Source organism: Lepidochelys kempii, chromosome 9, assembly GCF_965140285.1.
Source record: "Lepidochelys kempii isolate rLepKem1 chromosome 9, rLepKem1.hap1, whole genome shotgun sequence".
In the NCBI taxonomy this organism is placed as follows: Eukaryota; Metazoa; Chordata; order Testudines; family Cheloniidae; genus Lepidochelys; species Lepidochelys kempii.
Window position 1 is genome coordinate 4,587,401 of NC_136388.1, and position 20,227 is coordinate 4,607,627.

A 20,227-nucleotide genomic window follows, 5' to 3' on the forward strand; every position below is an offset into this window, starting at 1 on the left:
CCGAAAGAGAAGCAAAATCAGGGGACATTTGCTCAAAGAAAACCTGTGAAACGTCTTACATAAGAACAATGGCTAGATTGTCAGGCTCAATGGGTAGTGATCAATGGCTCCATGTCTAGTTGGCAGCCGGTGTCAAGTGGAGTGCCCCAGAGGTCAGTCCTGGAGCCGGTTTTGTTCAATATCTTCATAAATGATCTGGAGGATGGTGTGGATTGCACTCTCAGCAAATTTGCAGATGATACTAAACTGGGAGGAGTGGTAGATACGCTGGAGGGCAGGGATAGGATACAGAGGGACCTAAACAAATTGGAGGATTGAGCCAAAAGAAATCTGATGAGGTTCAATAAGGATAAGTGCAGGGTCCTACACTTAGGACGGAAGAACCCAATGCACAGCTACAGACTAGGGACCGAATGGCTAGGCAGCAGTTCTGCGGAAAAGGACCTAGGGGTGAGAGTGGACGAGAAGCTGGATCTGAGTCAGCAGTGTGCCCTTGTTGCCAAGAAGGCCAATGGCATTTTGGGATGTATAAGTAGGGGCATAGCGAGCAGATCGAGGGATGTGATCGTCCCCCTCTATTCGACATTGGTGAGGCCTCATCTGGAGTCCTGTGTCCAGTTTTGGGCCCCACACTACAAGAAGGATGTGGATAAATTGGAAAGAGTCCAGCGAAGGGCAACAAAAATGATTAGGGGTCTGGAACACATGACTTATGAGGAGAGGCTGAGGGAACTGGGATTGTTTAGTCTGCAGAAGAGAAGAATGAGGGGGGATTTGATAGCTGCTTTCAACTACCTGAGAGGTGGATCCAGAGAGGATGGTTCTAGACTATTCTCAGTGGTGGAAGAGGACAGGACAAGGAGTAATGGTCTCAAGTTGCAGTGGGGGAGGTTTAGGTTGGATATTAGGAAAAAATTTTTCATAGGAGGGTGGTGAAACACTGGAATGCGTTGCCTAGGGAGGTGGTGGAATCTCCTTCCTTAGAAGTTTTTAAGGTCAGGCTTGACAAAGCCCTGGCTGGGATGATTTAATTGGGGATTGGTCCTGCTTTTGAGCAGGGGGTTGGACTAGATGACCTCCTGAGGTCCCTTCCAACCCTGATATTCTATGATTCTATGATAAGAACGGTCAGACTGGGTCAGACCAAAGGTCCATCCAGCCCAGTATCCTGTCTACCGACAGCGGCCAATGCCAGGTGCCCCAGAGGGAGTGAGCCTAACAGGTAATGATCTAGTGATCTCTCTACTGCCATCCATCTCCACCCTCTGACAAACAGAGGCTAGAGACACCATTCCTTACCCATCCTGGCTAATAGCCATTAATGGACTTAGCCTCCATGAATTTATCCAGGTCTGTTTTAAACCCGGTTATAGTCCTAGCCTTCACAACCTCCTCAGGCAAGGAGTTCCACAGGTTGACTGTGCGCTGAGTGAAGAACTTCCTTTTATTTATTTTAAAGCTGCTACCCATTAATTTCATTACATTCATTACCTTGCAGCACTAATCCCCACACTGTCTGCCTTCTACCCACCCCTAAAGTGTACGCAGGCAGCCAATGGCATCTTGACTCTCAAATGAGCTCATTCTAGATATACTGGACCAAATCACCAGCTCAGGAGATGTAAAGTGGTGCAGCTTCACCAAAATCAATGGAGCTACGCTCACCAACACACATGAGCTGATGATGCAGCCCAGATTGTGCGCATGACCCAGCTGGGCTGTGCTCCAAGTCATCTGCCTGTGAGATGCTCCTCACCTAGGTTTCAGAGTAGGTTTCCATTCTTCTAGACACATGCAACTGTCCAGGGCCAGAGGCAATTATCTCACGTTTCCTGAAGGATCATTTCCCCACTCTATGTCTCAGTGCTGTGATTGTAAAAACCTTGAACTTTTGTCCTCTGTGCAGGGCTGCAGGTAGGTCTCTCCTCTTCTCTTATCCTAAAGGTCACGCTATTGCTTCATGAAATGAGGCAAGCAATAAAAAGATTAATCCATTCCTAGCAATTGTGCAAAAAGCAATTATGCAAAATTGGACAGATCTTAGGCACATTAATTCCCTCTCTCGCGCTCCCCCACCCTACACCCTGCCCCACTCTGGTGGAAGCAGTGTCTGCAATGTAGAGAGAGAGAGAGAGAGAGAGAGAGAGAGAAAGTTGCGAGCTGGAGACTAATTGGCACCCTACAAAATACTGTTGAGGCTCCCTCTAAATCTATTCCACTTGGTCCTCAGGAACTCAGTTCGGCTCCAGCCTCATGACGTAGGTTCCCTTCTTTGGCATACCGCAAAGCCACACTGAGTTGATCCAACTCAAGCGCAGATGGTGGGTATAGGCCGTACCGCACATCCAAAATTACACAGTAAACCTCTTTCTTTACCTACATTCACACATTACATTGTATTTACTATACATTGTACGACGTGTTTTGGGATTGGTGTGGTCACTTCGTAGGAACCAATCCCAGTACATCATGCACTGTCCATGCACGACCGACTCCTTCCCCCTCATTTTATGTTCCAGGCTCCTCTTACCCATTGTTATCTGGTGCATTGTCAACGGTACCCTGGGTGTTCCCTCTTCTTAGCTAGTACAGACATTCTGTTTCCAGCTTGCTGATCCATTTACCTCCCTAATCCTGTCTCCCAAAAAATAAGGCCTTGCCCACATCCAATTACTCCTGTCAAGCCTGGCCTACAAATACCATTTCTATTTTAAAAGCAAATGCTCTGCTTGGGAAAAGATTTTGGATTGATGGCTCTAGAGAATGAAGTCCTCTGTTTATCCACAGCTCAGGGACAGCATGGGCTGAGTCAGGGCACAGCTCCCTAACACTGTACCACCAGCATGCCTCTATCCCTAGCTCGAGGGACCGTAGGTCACTACTTGTCAATTCAGCTCATAGCTTTTCTGATGGGACTGCCCACAAAGGTGTCAACTACCGTGTAACAACGCCTGTGTGTGGATTGCCTGTGGAGTTAAACCTAGGACCTCTGGATCTCAATGCAGAAGCGCCTCTCCTGCTTGAACTATCAGACCAGGTCCAGAGGCAGTAGCAGACCCATAAGACTCTATTTGTGACCTAGCCACTAGAGGGGGACAAGGCCACTCTGAGTTACTGTTCACTGGGGGAGGGACTTTGTGACATTAGGAACAGGACTGAGGCCTTATGGATATGCAGAAATTGCATTGGTTTAACTTAAATCACTTTTTAATCCAGTACAAACCTGTGTGGACAGTTATCCAGTTCCTAATCAATTTAACCTAAGCCTGGTTTAAAGTGAAATAAGAAAGTCATAGAATCATAGAATATCAGGGTTGGAAGGGACCTCAGGAGGTCATCTAGTCCAACCCCCTGCTCAAAGCAGGACCAATCCCCAATTAAATCATTTAAATCATCATCATAAGTCCACACAGCCTCTTGCACCAGTTTAACGAAATCAGTTTAACAATCACGTCATATGTTAAACTGGTGAAACTTTCCTGTGTAGACAAGGCCTGAGAATCCACAATCCATTTCTGGATACCTCATAGCCACCGGGGGCAAGAAATTTGTCATAAAAATGAAGTGGCCATCCTCTGCTCACACTGAACAGAATGGCAAACAGCTATTCTTCCTCCTGTGTTACTTCCTTATGTATCCATGATGATTGTCCCCACCCCTCCAAATGAGGGATATTATGTACAGGGTGCATCAAGCGTTGCATATCCAGAATGTACATATTAGATTTTATCTTCCTTTTTATTTTATTCTATTCTATGCAAAGAAACTAGACAATATTTCTGAACATAAAAAACAACTCTATATTTAGAAATACAATGTGCATAGAGGAAGAGGTTATGACTGGTTTGGTGCCAGTAGGGGTGTTACTGAATGAGCAGTCACTGGGGAATTACAGACGCACGTAGCACTTGGTGACTGATGTTTTGATCAAGCCCAGGGGTCTACAAGCTATAACCATAAAGACATGGGATGGGATTTGCAAAAGAGCCAAGCTTTGCCCTAACTTGGCTCCCATTGCAGACGCTGTTAACTCATTCCCCCGCCCCCAACAGCCCTGGAGAGTCAGCACCACTGAAGATCGTTCAGATCTAGTAAGGATTTGCAAGGGACTATCAAAAAGGGAGTGAGAGGCAGAGGGTGTCAGCTGATCTCAACTGTTGTGACAGAGTACGGGGAGGAAGGAAATCTCTTAGCAAGTATCAAACCCAGCAGTCACTCTGTGCCTCCCATAAGGAGGGAGATACTGGAAAGAGGACTTAGTTTGACCAGCCAGACCTTCAGGTGGGTTGTACTGGCTGCATCAGAACCCAGCTCACCATTGAGCCATGGCAAAGGTAAAAGCTGATTTTTGGAAACAATCACCACATGCAGAAAGGGGAGGCCCATTGGTACTGTGGCTCACTCCCACTCATTCATTAGAGCACATCAAGGTGAAGGAAGCAGGCTTCCTCTGAACATGGCATTTAGGGGGCAGCAGCTAGAATGAATTACCCTTGCAGGGCATGCAGATGAGGAGGAAATACTGACGTTTCAGCAAACAGCGGGTTTTTAAAGCCAAAAATATAATGCAAAACGATAAAAAAAAAAACAAGAAACCATCTCCGGTCCTCAAAAACTGCCCTCACATAAACAGCTACAAATAATTTATTCTGTCTGTTCACTCATGTGTAATCAGAATCAGAACATGTGCTTGCTACAGAGCAAGTTATTAACCTCTCAAGGTAGTGTCTGGAACCAGCATTTATGGGGGAAATTGTGTTATAGTACCGTTTACTGGATGAATGGAACACAGGGCTTGATTCATAAAAATAAGCAAATGGAAGCTCCAGTTTCACAACTAGGTGCATTGTAGGGATGTGCTAAAGCCATTATTGGGTCCAGGAAAGAACATGGTTTAATTGCGAAGTGAATTAAGCCTAGAGCATTTGAGCCCATTAGTCCACCAAGTTCAGTAGCCTACCTCTAGCAGTGACCAATATATGATGCTGCAGAAGATGATTCAACCCTCCTCCCACACACTTACATCTATCATCTCTACTGTACATTAATGCACAGTGCAGAGTTGGGTGGAAGGTTTCCTTCCTTATTCCCGGAATGCCTATAAGCATGCCTCTATCATGTACCTAATTGTGCAGTGCTATGCTTGGGGTGGGTGGAATGCCCTTCTGGACTCCCAATGAACCCTCCCCATGAAACATTAAGATCATTGGCCCATGTAAGTAGAGTAGTAATTACTGGCTGTAACATTTGTATGTGCCTGGAGCTTAGGAGAGACACAAATGAAAAAAAAAATTCTAATACGAGCAAGCACATTCGTAAATTAAGGATATCCATAATGAATCAGACTTGATTTCACGATTTAAATTCACAGCCACCTCAGTCTTATTACTAGTTGAAGTTTGTCTTCTGTTTTCCTTTACTGGACTGGAAAGCTGGCAGATCACAGGGTCTCATGTTTGCCATACACGCTCCAATCAATAGGGCGCTCTCGCAGTCAAGATGGTTGATAAGGTACATCGTGTTTTGCAAGTCAAGAGGAGTTTTTGTTCTTGACTGATGGGCAGCATTCAGAAACCTACAGATGTGTCGAAGTGGGGTTTCATGATTTGAATACCCGTTTGGACCATCAATGGCTAGGCTTTTGAACGCCCATCCCGACCCTTGCGTCTTAGCCAAGAAAACACTGACTGCAGGCAGGTGTGCTCCATGGATGACGTGACGAGCCCCAGTGTGATGCACTGGCAGGCTCGAGAAGAAGAAATGAGAGAGTTCTACCACTTTTGATTCGTTTCATTCTTCTGATGCTCCCCCTCCTTTTTGTGCCTCTGACAAGCACTCCATGTTGATTATGCTGACGCCAAGAGCAGAGCTGGAATTTTTTCTTGCGCCTCTCAGATGAGAAAGTGGGTTATGATTCATCTCACACAATCTGAGTCAAAGCGATTCCTTTTTAAAAAAAACACTTTTTGTACATTTCCGACTGAAAAACGCTGGGGGGAAGACACTCAATAAATGAGAAAGTTCTGTTTATAATGATTCTTTAGTGTATTTCACTCTCAGCTAAAATAGCCTCCCCCCACTAAACAATGTGACATTCAAAACACCCAGAGAAAACCACAAGCAGAAGACAAAAACACCAATAAAAACAAAAAGACAAATGCTAACAATGAAAAACAGAAGAAACAATCCACACTACACTGCGCACCCCTACCTGTAATGGCATGCTGGTTGTTAGACTGGAAAGTAACTGATTACTACGGTGAATTATCAGTTTTTATAATAGCTGTGTATTATCTAAATTCTGCAGTGTGATAGCATTAGTGGGTACATTATATTAATATCACTTAAGATTACTAAGCTTGATCCTGGAGCACTTTTCTCTCTTTCTTGTTTTCACAGCCATGTTATTAACACCCCAAAATATGGTTATGATTTCAACACCAATAGAGCCTTAAGCACAATTGCATTATTCTACACCGGAGGAAGTAAAATGTTGTTGATTTTGTCTTCAAATGAGAAGAAGGCTGGAAAATAGCACATTGGGCTCAAAGGATTTCTTTGTTCAGTTCTCAACTCTGCCACACACTTCCTGTGTGACCTTGGGCAAATCACCTAATCATTATCAATCCTCTAGCCAGCAAGTCCCCCAATATTTTATTTTCTGGCTCTCCAGTAAGTTTGATAATGGATTTTTATTTAACTGTTTTAAAAAAGAAAGTGTTGCTTTTGTTTGCATCCAGGAGATATTGATTTGGGGGGCCGGGGACAGTTTTGTTTTTGAGGGTTGAATCATTCTCTTCATAACTTGCAGCCTCTTCAGTGAAGGGACTGTCTTCCTATGTGTTTTCACAGCATCTAGCACATTTTGGCCATTACCACCTGTCACCGTGCCGTTGTGGGTCACAACTGAGAATACCAAATTCAGGACAAACTGCTGAGAAAAAGGGCGGATACACCCCAAAACTGGAGGTTATTCTCCCATGAGATATGCCAAACCAGTAACAAAAGTAAAACTTCTGTTTCACCACACTGGCTAACAAGAAGTCATAAAAGCAGTTTCCTTAGGCATTCCACTCCTTGTATCACCCCCAAAACATTAAACTTAGAGATGAGTGGTTCTTTAAAACCAATCTCCTCAAATAAAAGATCCATTTGATCCCAAAGGACCAGCCACACACCCAGGTCAATATACAACTCAGATCTGATCCAATAATCATGCTGATGCCAATCCCTTAGTGTCTAAAATCTAAAGGTTTATTTATAAAAAAGAAAGAAAGTTAGGTGAGAGTTAAAATTGGTTAAAGGAATCAAATACATACAGTAATTGCAAAGTTCTTGGTTTAGGCTTGTAGCAGTGATGGAATAAACTTCTGGCTTAAGTCAAGTCTCTGGCTGCTTCCAAATCATTGGAAGGACCTCAGTCCCTTGGTTAGAATGCTCCCATTAGTATAAATCCATAGTCCAGAGACTGGTGCAGGAGAGAGGCAAAATGGAGGTGTTTCCAGGGCCTTTTATAGCTTCTGCCATGTGGAAGGAAACTCATTGTTTCGAACAAAGCCCTCAGCACAGCTAGTGGAAAAATCACAGGTGACAAGATGGGGTTTGGAATCACATGGACAAGTCACATGTCCATGCATAATTTTCCTTAGTCACAGCAGGAAATCATGACCCATACCCCAGACAGAACCTTTGCAGGACAGTCCATTCAGTGTAGATGGGCATCTCCCATGGTCCACTGTCAGTTAAATGTTTCTTGATGAGCCATTTAATTTGAATAGTTCCTCCAAGATGTGCTAGCTAACTGATGTTACCCCAGGAGCAAACATTTGAAATCTAGGTAAAGAGACAATACTCATAACTTCAAATACAAAAATGATACATGCATACAGATAGCATAATCCTAACCAGCAAATCATAACCTTTCCATGACATCTTACAGGCCACATTTTATACAAGATTTGTTGCAAATATATAACAGTGTTGCCACAATGATGTATATGGTCATATTTTAATCAGATAACATCACACCACTGCATCAATAATCAATCATCATCCCAGTGTAGGAAGTTTTTAAATGAATATGTTGATCTTTAAATACACAGTAGGGAGGTCACTGCAGGTTGCTGTAACTGTGATGTTGCACTCCATATGATTTTATGAAAATATGGTAATGAGTGTGAATATAATGTAACTGGAATATGCTTCATACAAAAGGTCTCTTGCAAGATATCATTACAAAGTTTATAATCTACTGAGTGTGATCATCCTATTTGTATAAATGTATCATTCTTGTATCTGAAACTAGAAATATGAAATATAACTCTGAGAGGTCCTACTGTAATTATGCAAAGTGTGGGCCATTAAGGGTGGTTTGGAGTCTTGGTGGCTCCCATCAACTAGGACAATTGGTTGTAAATGGTTCTGTTTACTTGCAAGCCTTCCCGTGAGTCAGGCCAGGAAGAATGAAGGCTTGGGGTCTCACAGGATATGTGACTATGTCATGTGGTACTGGAATCCATCTTAAACCTCGTGCTCTTCCATTTAGAAGGAGGGGTGGGGACTCAGAGACAAAAGATTCCCACCTTGTGCCAAAGCTATATAAGGGGGTGGAACAGAACAAAGGAGGCTGCAGTCATGAGAAATCCCCTAGCTACCACCTGAACTGTAACAAGCACTGTACCAGGGGAAAGGATTGGGCCCAGACTCGAAAGGAGTCTAGTCTGTGAAAGAAGCTTATTGGAACATCTCTGAGGGTGAGATTTTATTGGTAATCAGTTTCTTCATGTATTAGGCTTAGACTTCTGTGTTTTGTTTTATTTTGCTTGATAACTTACTTTGTTCTGTCTAAAGAAAAGGAGTACTTGTGGCACCTTAGAGACTAACCAATTTATTTGAGCATAAGCTTTCGTGAGCTACAGCTCGCTTCATCAGATGCAGTGATGAAGTGAGCTGTACCTCACGAAAGCTTATGCTCAAATAAATTGGTTAGTCTCTAAGGTGCCAGAAGTACTCCTTTTCTTTTTGCGAATACAGACTAACACGGCTGTTACTCTGAAATTTGTTCGGTCTGTTATTACTTGGAACCACTTAAATCCTACTTTTTATACTTAATAAGATCACTTTTGCTTATTAATTAACCCAGAGTAAGTAATTAATACCTGGGGGAGCAAACAGCTGTGCATATCTATCAATCAGTGTTACAGAGGGTGGACAATTTATGAGTTTACCCTGTATAAGCTTTATACAGAGTAAAACGGATTCATTTGGGGTTTGAATCCCATTGGGAGCTGGGTGTCTGGGTGCTGGAGACAGGAACACTTCTTAAGCTGTTTTTAATTAAGTCTGCAGCTTTGGGGCGCGTGGTTCAGACCCTGGGTCTGTGTTGCAGCAGGCTGGCATGTCTGGTTCAACAAGGCAGACTTCTGGAGGCCCAGAGAAAACGGGCTCAGAGGTAGTCTCAGCACACCAGGTAACAGTCCGAAGAGGGTTTCTGTGATCAAACGCGTCACAGTAACATTCTCTGATATTTCACCATAGCATTTCATTCTTCCTAGCAGACACCAGAAAACCATAGTCTTTCATTTATTCAGAGTCAAGACAAAAATCACTTCAATTCATGATCTGCAATCCACCTTTGCGTTACAGCACGGGGTAGTCAGGAAAGTTCTCTGTAAAAATGATAGCCCGGTGCTCTGCACTTATTCTCTTTTAAGTGACTTCATTATCAGATCAGCTCCATTTACAAGTGAAAATAAGATTTTGCTGACGGCCAGAGATTCAGACTTAACCAGGGAGCTAAAAACAAAAAGGCATGCTGTTCAGATGGGATTTTATCACCCACAATCACAATTCTGGGGTTGGAATTTAAGGTGGTAATTTTGTTTCAGACCGCTTGTCTGCAGCCGTGCTAGTCTGTAAACCAAGTGGCTGTGCCTCAGAAAAACTCAAGACAAAAATTATGCCCTTTCTTGCACTGGTGAGCTGCGACCGAAGACAACCAGTGGCCTTCCTGGGTTATCTGTGCAGCAGGTGGGCAGGTCTGTAGTGAGCCCAGTGCTCCCTTGTTACCATGAGCCACACCCTGCAAGATGCCATAACAACAATAATCTATATAGCTACAATCAGAGGATTGCAACAGCCAAGAAAGGAATAAACAGCATGTGCAGATGAAGTGCCATGGGGAAGGGCAGTGAGATGATTTGCATGCTCATGGCAGCAGCTCTCCTTTCATTTAAAATGGAGTAAATCTGAAGTAATTTCCCCACATCAATGGGGTTTCACTGATGAGAGGAGGACCAGACCTCTGGAAAGACAGAAGAAGAAACTTCTTTAATAAAATCCCTTCCAAAGCTCTCTCTGAGGAAACCAACAGCCCCGTATGCACCTCTCCTGCACACCGGGGGATAACTGTGAGCTCCTTGGAAAAGGCAGCTTTGTCTGCACAGGACTGAACAAACTGCCCCCTCGCTTGCAAACACACTCCAGATGGTTATTTCGGGTCTGCTGCAAGACGCACGGCAAACACCACCCGCAGCCCTCTGCGACTGCACTTTCCCTACCAAGATGCCTTATCCTGAGGGGCTGCTCGGTCACATCACCTCTCCTTGTTTTAACGAGACAAATGGCACCGGGCTTTGACTCCTCAAATAGTCTGCAGTTAAAACAAGCTCAAAATAAGCATTGCAAAAAATGACTGGCCTCTTGTATCCAGCAGCTGCTTGCCAAAAGGCACCAGCAGAATGTAAAGGGGGAGCAGCGGACAAGTCAGCTGGACCAAAATCTGACCTTCCTTTATTTTCTTTCATACTTTCACACAAACACAGTCAGGGCGGCTGGGGCTAGTGGTCAGAGCAGTGGGCAGCCGGGCCTGCAGCGGGTGGCGATACATAGTGGTCAGAGCCAGGGTCAGGAACCAGGAGTCAGAGCCAAGGGTTGGAACTGGAATCAGGAACTGAGCAGGACCAGAGTAAAGCAGGAACAGAGCCAGAGCAGGACTGGAGGGAGGCTGAGAACAGGAGTGATCCCACTTGAGGGTGTAAACACTGAGCAGCCGGGGGAATAAAGTGCTGGTTCTGTTGGTTACTCTGGCCAGTCAGGACACTTTGTTGCAAGCCAGCTGTGCATGACCTGTGAGTCCTCTGTTGCTCACAAGAGTTGGAGCTAGCTGGTCCCAACAACAGGAGCTGAGGGACCAACAGTGAGTCAGTGGACAGGGGTCCTGATGGCACCTTTTCTATCTTAATCATCATTGCCCGTGTGGTGACGCAGGCTGTTGTGTTGCTGGAAGTGCCTTCATTAGATGAGACATAAAGCTGAGGTCCGCATCACTTGTAGCCATTAAAGGCCCCATGAGACTTTTGGCAGGAGATGGGGCGTTAAGCCACATGTGCTGGCCAAGTACCAACTTAGCTGCAATTTCCCCTCTAGCTTCAACATGAGGAGTTTACCCTCCACCAAATCAAACCATCCACTTGCAGGAATATACCAGATGCCACTAAAGGGAGGGCAACGTTTCAGAGGTGAACGAGTGTAAAGGATCTCTACATGAACAGTCCATACAATACTTGGAGATCCTTCTTAATGTAAAGGAATATAATAAAAGGCAATTTATTAGAGATCATTAGCTGAACAAATGATTAAGGCATCAGTGTAGGACTTGGAAGATCCAGCTTTAAGTCCCTGCTCTGCCACAGACTTCCAGTGTGACCTTGGGAAAGTCATTTAGCCACTCTGTGCCGCAGGACCCTGCCCCCATTGTATGGATGGGGAAATCGGCCCTGTCCTTCCTCACAGTGGTGTTGAGAGAACATATACATTCGAGATTGTGAGACACTCAGATACTATGGTAATGGGACCATATGAGGGACTGTGCTTTTGTTCTGTGTCCATGACTAGGGCTCCTAGGCACTAAGGTAATACAGATAATTAATAATGAATCATACGGAAGATAGAAGAATATCCAACATTGTGCAGGCGTGATAGCATTTATATCGTGAAAATTTCCATACGAGAATTTGGTCTTTATTGCTCAGGATGAGGATATATCTTTAGCCAACGAGAACCCTGAGGGTATCTCCGTGATTATATCACAAGCTGATAGGAGCCCGAGATATATGATAGATGACAAATCATTATCTTGCTTCTCCTGTCTAACTGTTGCTGTTCCTCGTTCTTGCCTTTCAAGAAATGCATGTGAACTATCCCTTGCCTTCAATTGTATGTGCTTGGGTGATTTCTTTTACAATGTTTATTGGCTAAAGCTATTCTCTTATGTGTGAAATCGTCTACAGTAATTTCCATCAAGTGAAGCTACAACGATGTGTATTGGTGAAAACAGAGCTGATGGAGCTGCAGGCAGCCCTGCCTCTGAACTCATCCTCTAGCCTTGTAGGGGGTTTAGCCGATACTTCCAGAGCTAAGAGTAGACAGAACTTTACTGATCCCTATTCCACTTCCTTTTCTAGGAACATCAGCTGTGCCGACATAGCATCCAGAAACCAAATGACCTGATTGAAACCAGAGACCTGAAAAGAGAAACTGACTAGCAGGAGGAGAGCTGTTAAAGAGACGACCCTGAGTGCTGACGGACCAAGTAAAATGACCTTTCTCCAGCATGACAGTTCAAATGTAATTATTTGGACAAATCATTTTCATGACTTAATATAACGCCCTGAAGCTTTCCAGCAAGGTTAATTGGATTCCTCAGTTCAAAACCTATCTGCTCTTAACCAACTTTTAATATGCTGAGATCCAGTTTTCTTAATTCAAACTAATAAAGTGATTAGTTGACAGCTATCTGGTATGCTACAATTACCATGGCATTTAGACCTCAGGCAGAAGATATTTAATGCAAATCAGAGTCAATGTCTCTGCCCACTTGTCCTTTTTTCTGATTATTTGATCAATGTGCCATATGAATCTTTAGCTTGTATGGTCCATGGTACTATACTAAATAAATGCAGTCTGGCTACAAAGGCAGAAAGGTTGGTTCAGACAGTTAACCATGCGAAGTCCAAACGCTTCCCCCCCGCTTTCATCCATAATTTTTTTCCAAGTGGGTTTAATGCTGGTGAAAGGTGCTGGATTGATAGCCCGGGAGGGTGGCTTTCCGTATTTATCCACAGAATGGATACAGCACAAGCTGCAGCAGAGTGAGCTCCCTCCCTGCACTGCCATGTCAGAATGCCTCTTTTGTACGTGAAAGTGTAGCTCAACCTGGACGCAAGTTTGGAAATTTTTTTTAAAGTGACTCGTTCAAGGACTGTCTGGGTATCTGGTTTCATCATCCCCTGTGGTTCTGTTCTAGGCTGGGTTCCCCGCCCCCTTCCCTACTTTTTTTGATAGATGCACAATTAGCTCTGGATAGTTTCCCCAAAGTGCTGTATGGCGCTCAAGAGGCTGAGCAGAAATGAGGAGGAATTCTACAAAACAACAGGGCACATGCCAATCACCTCTCTCCTGCTGGTAAATGATGTTTAAAAGAAAACTGAGACTGGAGGCCTCAGGTTGGATGCACTAGTCCATCCCGGCAACCTGAGAATTAAGTGTGATCCGTAGATTGTTCAGTGCCCAGCTTGTATGTCATCTGCCTGAGCTAAGACTTGGGTTTTTGCAGGTTGCTGGTTTCCTAGCTTGCTCCATGGCCATTCAATCTTTGACCTTATTGCTGAGGATAACATGGCTGGCAATTTCTGACTGGTTTGGTGATTTGGGCACCTACATTGGGTGCTAGAACCAGTTCACTCATTTAATTTCATGTAAACTAAACAGCCACTGGGTGGCAAATGGCAGCTGTTTCCAATCGATGGTCTTACCAATGACCTAAAGTTGAAGGGTTTTATATCCCATTCCCCTGAGCCATACAGCTCTCTCTGTCAAAAATCATACTCTGAAAGGAGTCAAGTCATCTAGTGATGCAGCATTAGCCTGCAAGACATAAATATTTCAGCTTCACAACTATAAGTACCAAGCAAAACTCAAGCTCCATTTCATACCACTGGGTTTCCCTGACAGATCTATCCGCCAAGTTTATGAGAAATTGAAGTGCAGATAGTGGGAAATCTCAAGAATGACTGAGTTGCTTGACTTCACCACATAATCCAAAGCTCACACTAACTTGTATTTTATACAGAGGCATGAGATACCACAATTAAATACCTTTAAAAAGGGAATCAGTGGCTCGCCTCTTTCAGACAAACAAGATGACATGGTTCATAGAATCATAGAACATCAGGGTTGGAAGGGACCTCAGGAGGTCATCTAGTCCAACCCCCTGCTCAAAAAAGGAACAATGGTTATAAGAAGCTATAATTAACCTTGGTATATTTCCACTGAAGTCCATTGGGCCAAGTGGAATTGCTCTTGCTTACACCAATGCAAGTGAAATCAGAATCAGGCCCTATGATATTGCACCAACTTACACCAAGGCTGAATTTGACCCAATAGCTAGAGAGGTTGCAGACTGATGGTGTCAGAAAAAACCAGGCACTGAAACATTGAACTTAATCACTGGTGAGAGTTTAAAAATACAGTTATAGAGCATCAGATTTATGTTGAAACTACAGAGGGATCCCTATGAACAATTACACTACATGCCCAAGCATACCAAACGAATCCATCATTACTAATGCCACTGCATTAGCAGTGCGGCTGTCAAGTCTCCCCGTCACAGAGCGTGGTAAATAGATCAAAAGGCCCTGGGTAGATTTATTCAATGTGACGCGGCACTTACCGAAGTAGTCATCAGAGGGTGGATTCTCCATGTCGTACAGCATCTTCTTGGTCAGATGTTCCAGCTCATCCTCGGGTCTGAACAAAGGAGCATCTGATGCCGAGCCAGAGGCAGGATACCCACTCTGCAGAAGGGAAGACACATGCTGCTCGTGAAGTTTCAAATCAGCATTAAAGTGTCCACCAACGCTGCACATGCCCGATGTAAGACAGAAAGGTAAAGAAAATTCACTCTATTGGCTGTTTGGCTTTCAAGCTCACTCGTGGGTCTTATTTTTCTTCTCCTGGGACCCAGTGGGTTTGGACAAATGAACATCCTATTTAATGAAATGAAAATAGATGGCTCAAAACGCTAAACAATTTCCATCAGAATGAGATGAGTAGGCATTACTAGAAGGGATGTATGTACCCAGTAATTAGACAGCCTAGCAGACCTTTGGACAGACTTGAAATAAGAAAGAAAGAAGGAATTATGCTAAGGATAATCAAATATAAACATTTACTAATAAGAAAGGTGTCGGAGGTTTTAGAATTGTCTTCCTAGGGAAGTGGTGGAAGGCCCGTTGGCTTGAACCACTTAAAACTAGACTGGACACAGACTCAGAGAAGATGCCAGAGGGAACAGTCTTGCATTTGGTGGAAGGGACAGACTAGGAGAGCTAGTCTCCAAGGACTAGATATATTTTCTCTTTAGTATGGCTTCCACAGAGTCAAGTCCTGATCAAAGGAAGTTTTGCCATTCATATGAAGAACACCAGAATTTGGCTCACAGATTTTAGATCTAGCGATGCAAACATTTTAATGTGTGCTTAGAAATGAGACCTCTTGGCCTTCATGTGTTAAGAGCTGGTATGCAGTATCTGCTATGTTTTCCAGTGAGTTGTCTTAAGAAAACAACAGAAATATGGAGACATCTTGAGAAACAGGGAAGTATTCTAGTGCATCAATGTACCCTGGGAGGATCTTAGAAGCAGTTAAGTACGGTGTGTGTAATTCAGTACAAGGGTCATTACAGAATTAAAAGATGCTGAGATAAGATTTCCAGGCTTATACAATTTTCTTGAATAACCTGTATGCAAGAATGAACTTGTTTATGGAATAAAGTATGGTTAAAGTCAGGGTGGCTTATTTGGTTAATTGCTGCTTTCATCTAGGATTTCATTTCAGATCCATACCTTAGGATCATTACTCTAGAGGCAAATATCAGCACAGGCTATCTCACACACATGCCTTTTCCTATACCTTATACTCATTTACATGTGGATCAATGGGTTACTTCGCTGGAGAACAAAATATTGGACACCCTGGTGATAAACATTTAACTTACAGAGACTGCAAAAAATCATACAACTGACCCGATGAATCTTTCGAACCAGTTGTTGTCAACCAAGTACAACAGCACCCCCACTGACCTGTCTAAACAAACCAACTCTTTCTTTTCAAGAAAACGGGAAATTCTGTACTTGACATCAGTCAGGTGGAGGAGTTCTTAGAATTGTGTTCTGTGATAACATCTCCATCAGCCTCATTCTTCTGAGATGCTATATTCCAAATCCGAGAGACATAAGAACTCAGAAAAGCATCACTGATCTTTTGGTTTTACCACTGATGACTGTTCTCAGTCTTTAAAAAAAAAAAAAAGGAAGCCAAATTTATAAGTTTGATCCCTCTTCTGTTCAAATCAGGTGTATCAATTTTTCCATTACAAATATGTCCCATGCTTTAGTATACTATAACACTACACTGGCCTGAAAGTCTGTTTCCAGCAAGTAACCTATGAAGCCTCTAGTAGCAACCAGGAGTTGAGAAATTCAGTTGTATAACAAGAATAAATCAACTCCTATTGGCAGTCTCACAAACAGACAAGGAGTCACTAGGTAGGGTATATTCTGTCATCAGCTTCACCTGTTCCCATGTGGGCAGGTCCTCCAGGACCTTCCCTGCTCCCTACAATCTCCCCAGGAAAGGTCACTGCCTAAATTGGATATTTTCTTCTGTTAAGCAAGTGAGATACCATTGGAATGAAAGTTTGAAACAATCTTCTCAGACATTACTAATGGATGATGCAGGTTGACCTTCCTGTTCTATAGCAGGATGACAGATGCTGGAAGACTTTTGATCAGTCCCCCCCAGCAAAAAATGGATTTCTCACTATGTATTCATTTTTATGAGATAATTTGTGTCTGTCAATGTGTTTCAGTTTTTATACCCCCCGCCCCCCTCAAAAAACTGATTTTTTTTAGTTTTCAACAACCAGAATCAACAACCAAAAATTGGTTTTGGGTGTTTTAACCAAATTCTCACAACTCCAGGGAAAACTGTCAATCTGAACAAAAATATGTTCATTATTTTGGAGAGAATAAAATACATATTTGACCAGTTCTAGTCAGGAGCTATTTCCCCTGTTATATCTCCCTTCAATATCACTATCCCATTTTTCTTAAAAAGTCTGGTTTTGATCCTTCAATGCTGCTGAGAATTAATGCCTTTCAGTGTACATGTTTGAAATAGCTTCTCAGCTCCACAGAGCTGCCTCTGCTTGATGGTGAACCCTTTTAAGGATGTATTATTAAAAAACTGGGCCTTTTCGTTTCTTTTTTGCTTCTTTATGATAAATCATAGATATGAGGGTTGGAAGGGACCTCAGGAGGTCACATAGTCCAACCCCCTGCTCAAAGCAGGACCAACCCCAACTAAATCATCCCAGCCAGGGCTTTGTCAAGCCTGACCTTAAAAACCCCCATGGAAGGAGATTCCACCACTCCCCTAGGGAACCCATTCCAGTGCTTCACAATGCTCCTAGTGAAAAAGTTTTTCCTAATATCCAACCTAAACCACCCCCATTGCAACTTGAGACCATTACTCCTCGTTCTGTCATCTGCTACCACTGAGAACCGTCTAGATCCATCCTCTTTGGAGCCCCCTTTCAGGTAGCTGAAAGCAGCTATCAAATCCCCCCTTACCCTTCTCTTCTGCAGACTAAATAATCCCAGTTTCCTCAGCTTCTCCTCATAAGTCATGTGCTCCAGCCCCTTAATCATTTTTGTTGCCTTCCGCTGGACTCTTTCCAATTTTTCCGCATCCCTCTTGTAGTGTGGGGCCCAAAACTGGACCCAGTACTCCAGATGAGGCCTCACCAATGTCCAATAGAGGGGAATGATCAGGTTCCTTGATCTGCTGGCAATGCTTCTCCTTATACAGCCCAAAATGCCATTAGCCTTCTTGGCAACAAGGGCACACTGTTGACTCATATCCAGCTTCTCTTCCACTGTAACCCCTAGGTCCTTTTCTGCAGAACTGGTCCCAAGTCTGTAGCAGTGCACGGGATTCTTCCATCCTAAGTGCAGGACTCTGCACTTGTCCTTGTTGAACCTCATCAGATTTCTTTTGGCCCAATCCTCCAATTTGTCTAGGTCCCTCTGTATCCTATCCCTATCCTCCAGTGTATCTACCATTCCTCCCAGTTTAGTGTCATCTGAAAACTTGCTGAGAGTGCAATCCACGCCGTCCTCCAAATCTTTAATGAAGATATTGAACAAAACCAGCCCGAGGACCGACGCTTGGGGCACTCCGCTTGATAGCGGCTGCCAACTAGACATGGAGCCATTGATCACTGCCCGTTGAGCCCGACGATCTAGCCAGCTTTCTATCCACCTTATAGTCCATTCATCCAGCCCATACTTCTTTAACTTGCTGGCAAGAATACTGTGGGAGACCGTATCAAAAGCTTTGCTAAAGTCAAGGAATAACCCGTCCACTGCTTTCCCCTCATCCACAGAGCCAGTTATCTCATCATAGAAGACAATTAGGTTAGTCAGGCATTACTTGCCCTTGGTGAATCCATGCTGACTATTCCCGATCACTTTCCTCTCCTCTAAATGCTTCAAAATTGATTCCTTGAAGACCTGCTCCATGATTTTTCCAGGGACTGAGGTGAGGCTGACTGGCCTGTAGTTCCCCGGATCCTCCTCCTTCCCTTTTTTGTCATTCTTCTCGAGAAGGTTTCTGCCCCCAAGGCAGAAGAAGGTGGGCAGTAAGTGTAACAAATAGTTTGGTATTTGAACATAATTCCCAGCTCAGGTTTAACACACAGACTGTGTTTCCCATCGCTAACTGGCAGCAAAGAGCTCATCAACATTTAAAGATGGGCACTACATTAGCCGTTTTCCAGTCGTCCGGCACCTCCCCTGATCACCAGAAGTTTTCAAAGATAATGGCCAATGGCTCTGCAATCACATCCGCCAACTCCTTTAGCACCATCAGACGATTGTGAACTCTCAATGCCTTGTTGAAAGGTTGTCAATGAATCTTTAACAGTTGGGTACTTTATCCAGAATGTTGGTTAGTCATTGAAGGTAAAGATGTCTTAACAAACAGTCAAAAACCAAGAGCTTTAAACCGTTTGGCTAAACATCCCTTCCATTCTCAAATGCTCATGTTTCCTTGCCCTTTGATGTCATCATTTCAGGCATCAAAGAGACTTCCAGGGTAGACAAGTCCTGAATTCCTAATGTCAAAAATGAACACGGGGGTGGGGAGGAGAAAACCAACTAACCAAAGCCTTCTCTGTCCATCCTGAAGAGATCGAGAGGGGCACTGACCTTTAATTCAAACGATGTAGGAGTCCTGCTGAGACCTTCACCTGGTAAGGGTACTTCCCCTGTGAGGCGACTGGCAGAACTGAAAGTGAGGTTCCATGGAACTGCCATCCACTTCCAACAACAAAAATCCTCTGAGATCCGAACCCAGTCGCATTTAGGGCATGAGTTCTTGGCCTGTGAGCAGGTTTCAGGGGGTCATGGTCACCTTTCCTTTCTTTATGCATGATTGGGAAGGGTGTTCCAAAACTTTTTCCTGTTGTAACGTGGGGGGAATGGCAAAGGTAGAGCTAACCACTGACCCTAGGATAACACTCACCCCTGTACTCACCCAGTATAAGTTCCACCCTAGGGGCTTATGGGGGACTAAATGGTGCATAAGCCTTGCACCGGCTCTCTGTCCAAGGGAGAACATTGCCCCTAAGTGAGACACCCCTCAGTGGGACTGTCCATGGAGTAAAGATGCTCACATGAGCAAGAGTTTTAGAACTGGCACTTGACCCAGAAGCCAATGGCCAATATTTTAATGACATTTTTTAAAAGTCAGGTAATAATAAATGATGTACCCCTATAAAAGGCTTATTAATAAAACAATTAGAGCTGCCAAATTTAAAGCATTTAATCTGGGTAGAACTTTTTCCCCCCCAGCATTCTCTCTTTCCTAAGAGCAGATCATGCATCGCGCTTGAGCATATATTTGAATACAATGAGCATAGCCAAGGATTTATTAGCTCTGGAAATCAATCAGGCAACCAAACCTCTTAACATATTATTCCATCAATTGCGGGTGTTCTTGTTTCCATGCTGAAAAGACGAACGACCACACAATAGTTCTGATTTTTAGTTAGTTCCCCGGGGCTTTTTGTGAAGACAAGGTGGTGCAGCTTCTGAGAGGCTGA

The 20,227-nt window shown here is 43.7% G+C and overlaps 1 protein-coding gene across 7 annotated transcripts in view; it reads right to left on the minus strand.

Annotated features, from left to right (window-relative positions):
* The window catches only part of LPP (LIM domain containing preferred translocation partner in lipoma), a 415,845-nt gene that overhangs the window by 95,196 nt on the left and 300,422 nt on the right, over nucleotides 1–20,227 (minus strand). For all 7 annotated transcript variants that reach the window (XM_073359053.2, XM_073359048.2, XM_073359047.2 and 4 more), the window contains one exon: nucleotides 14,732–14,855. In XM_073359053.2, coding sequence (XP_073215154.2) covers nucleotides 14,732–14,855 — 124 coding nt within the window. The remainder of the gene's footprint in view (nucleotides 1–14,731; nucleotides 14,856–20,227) is intronic.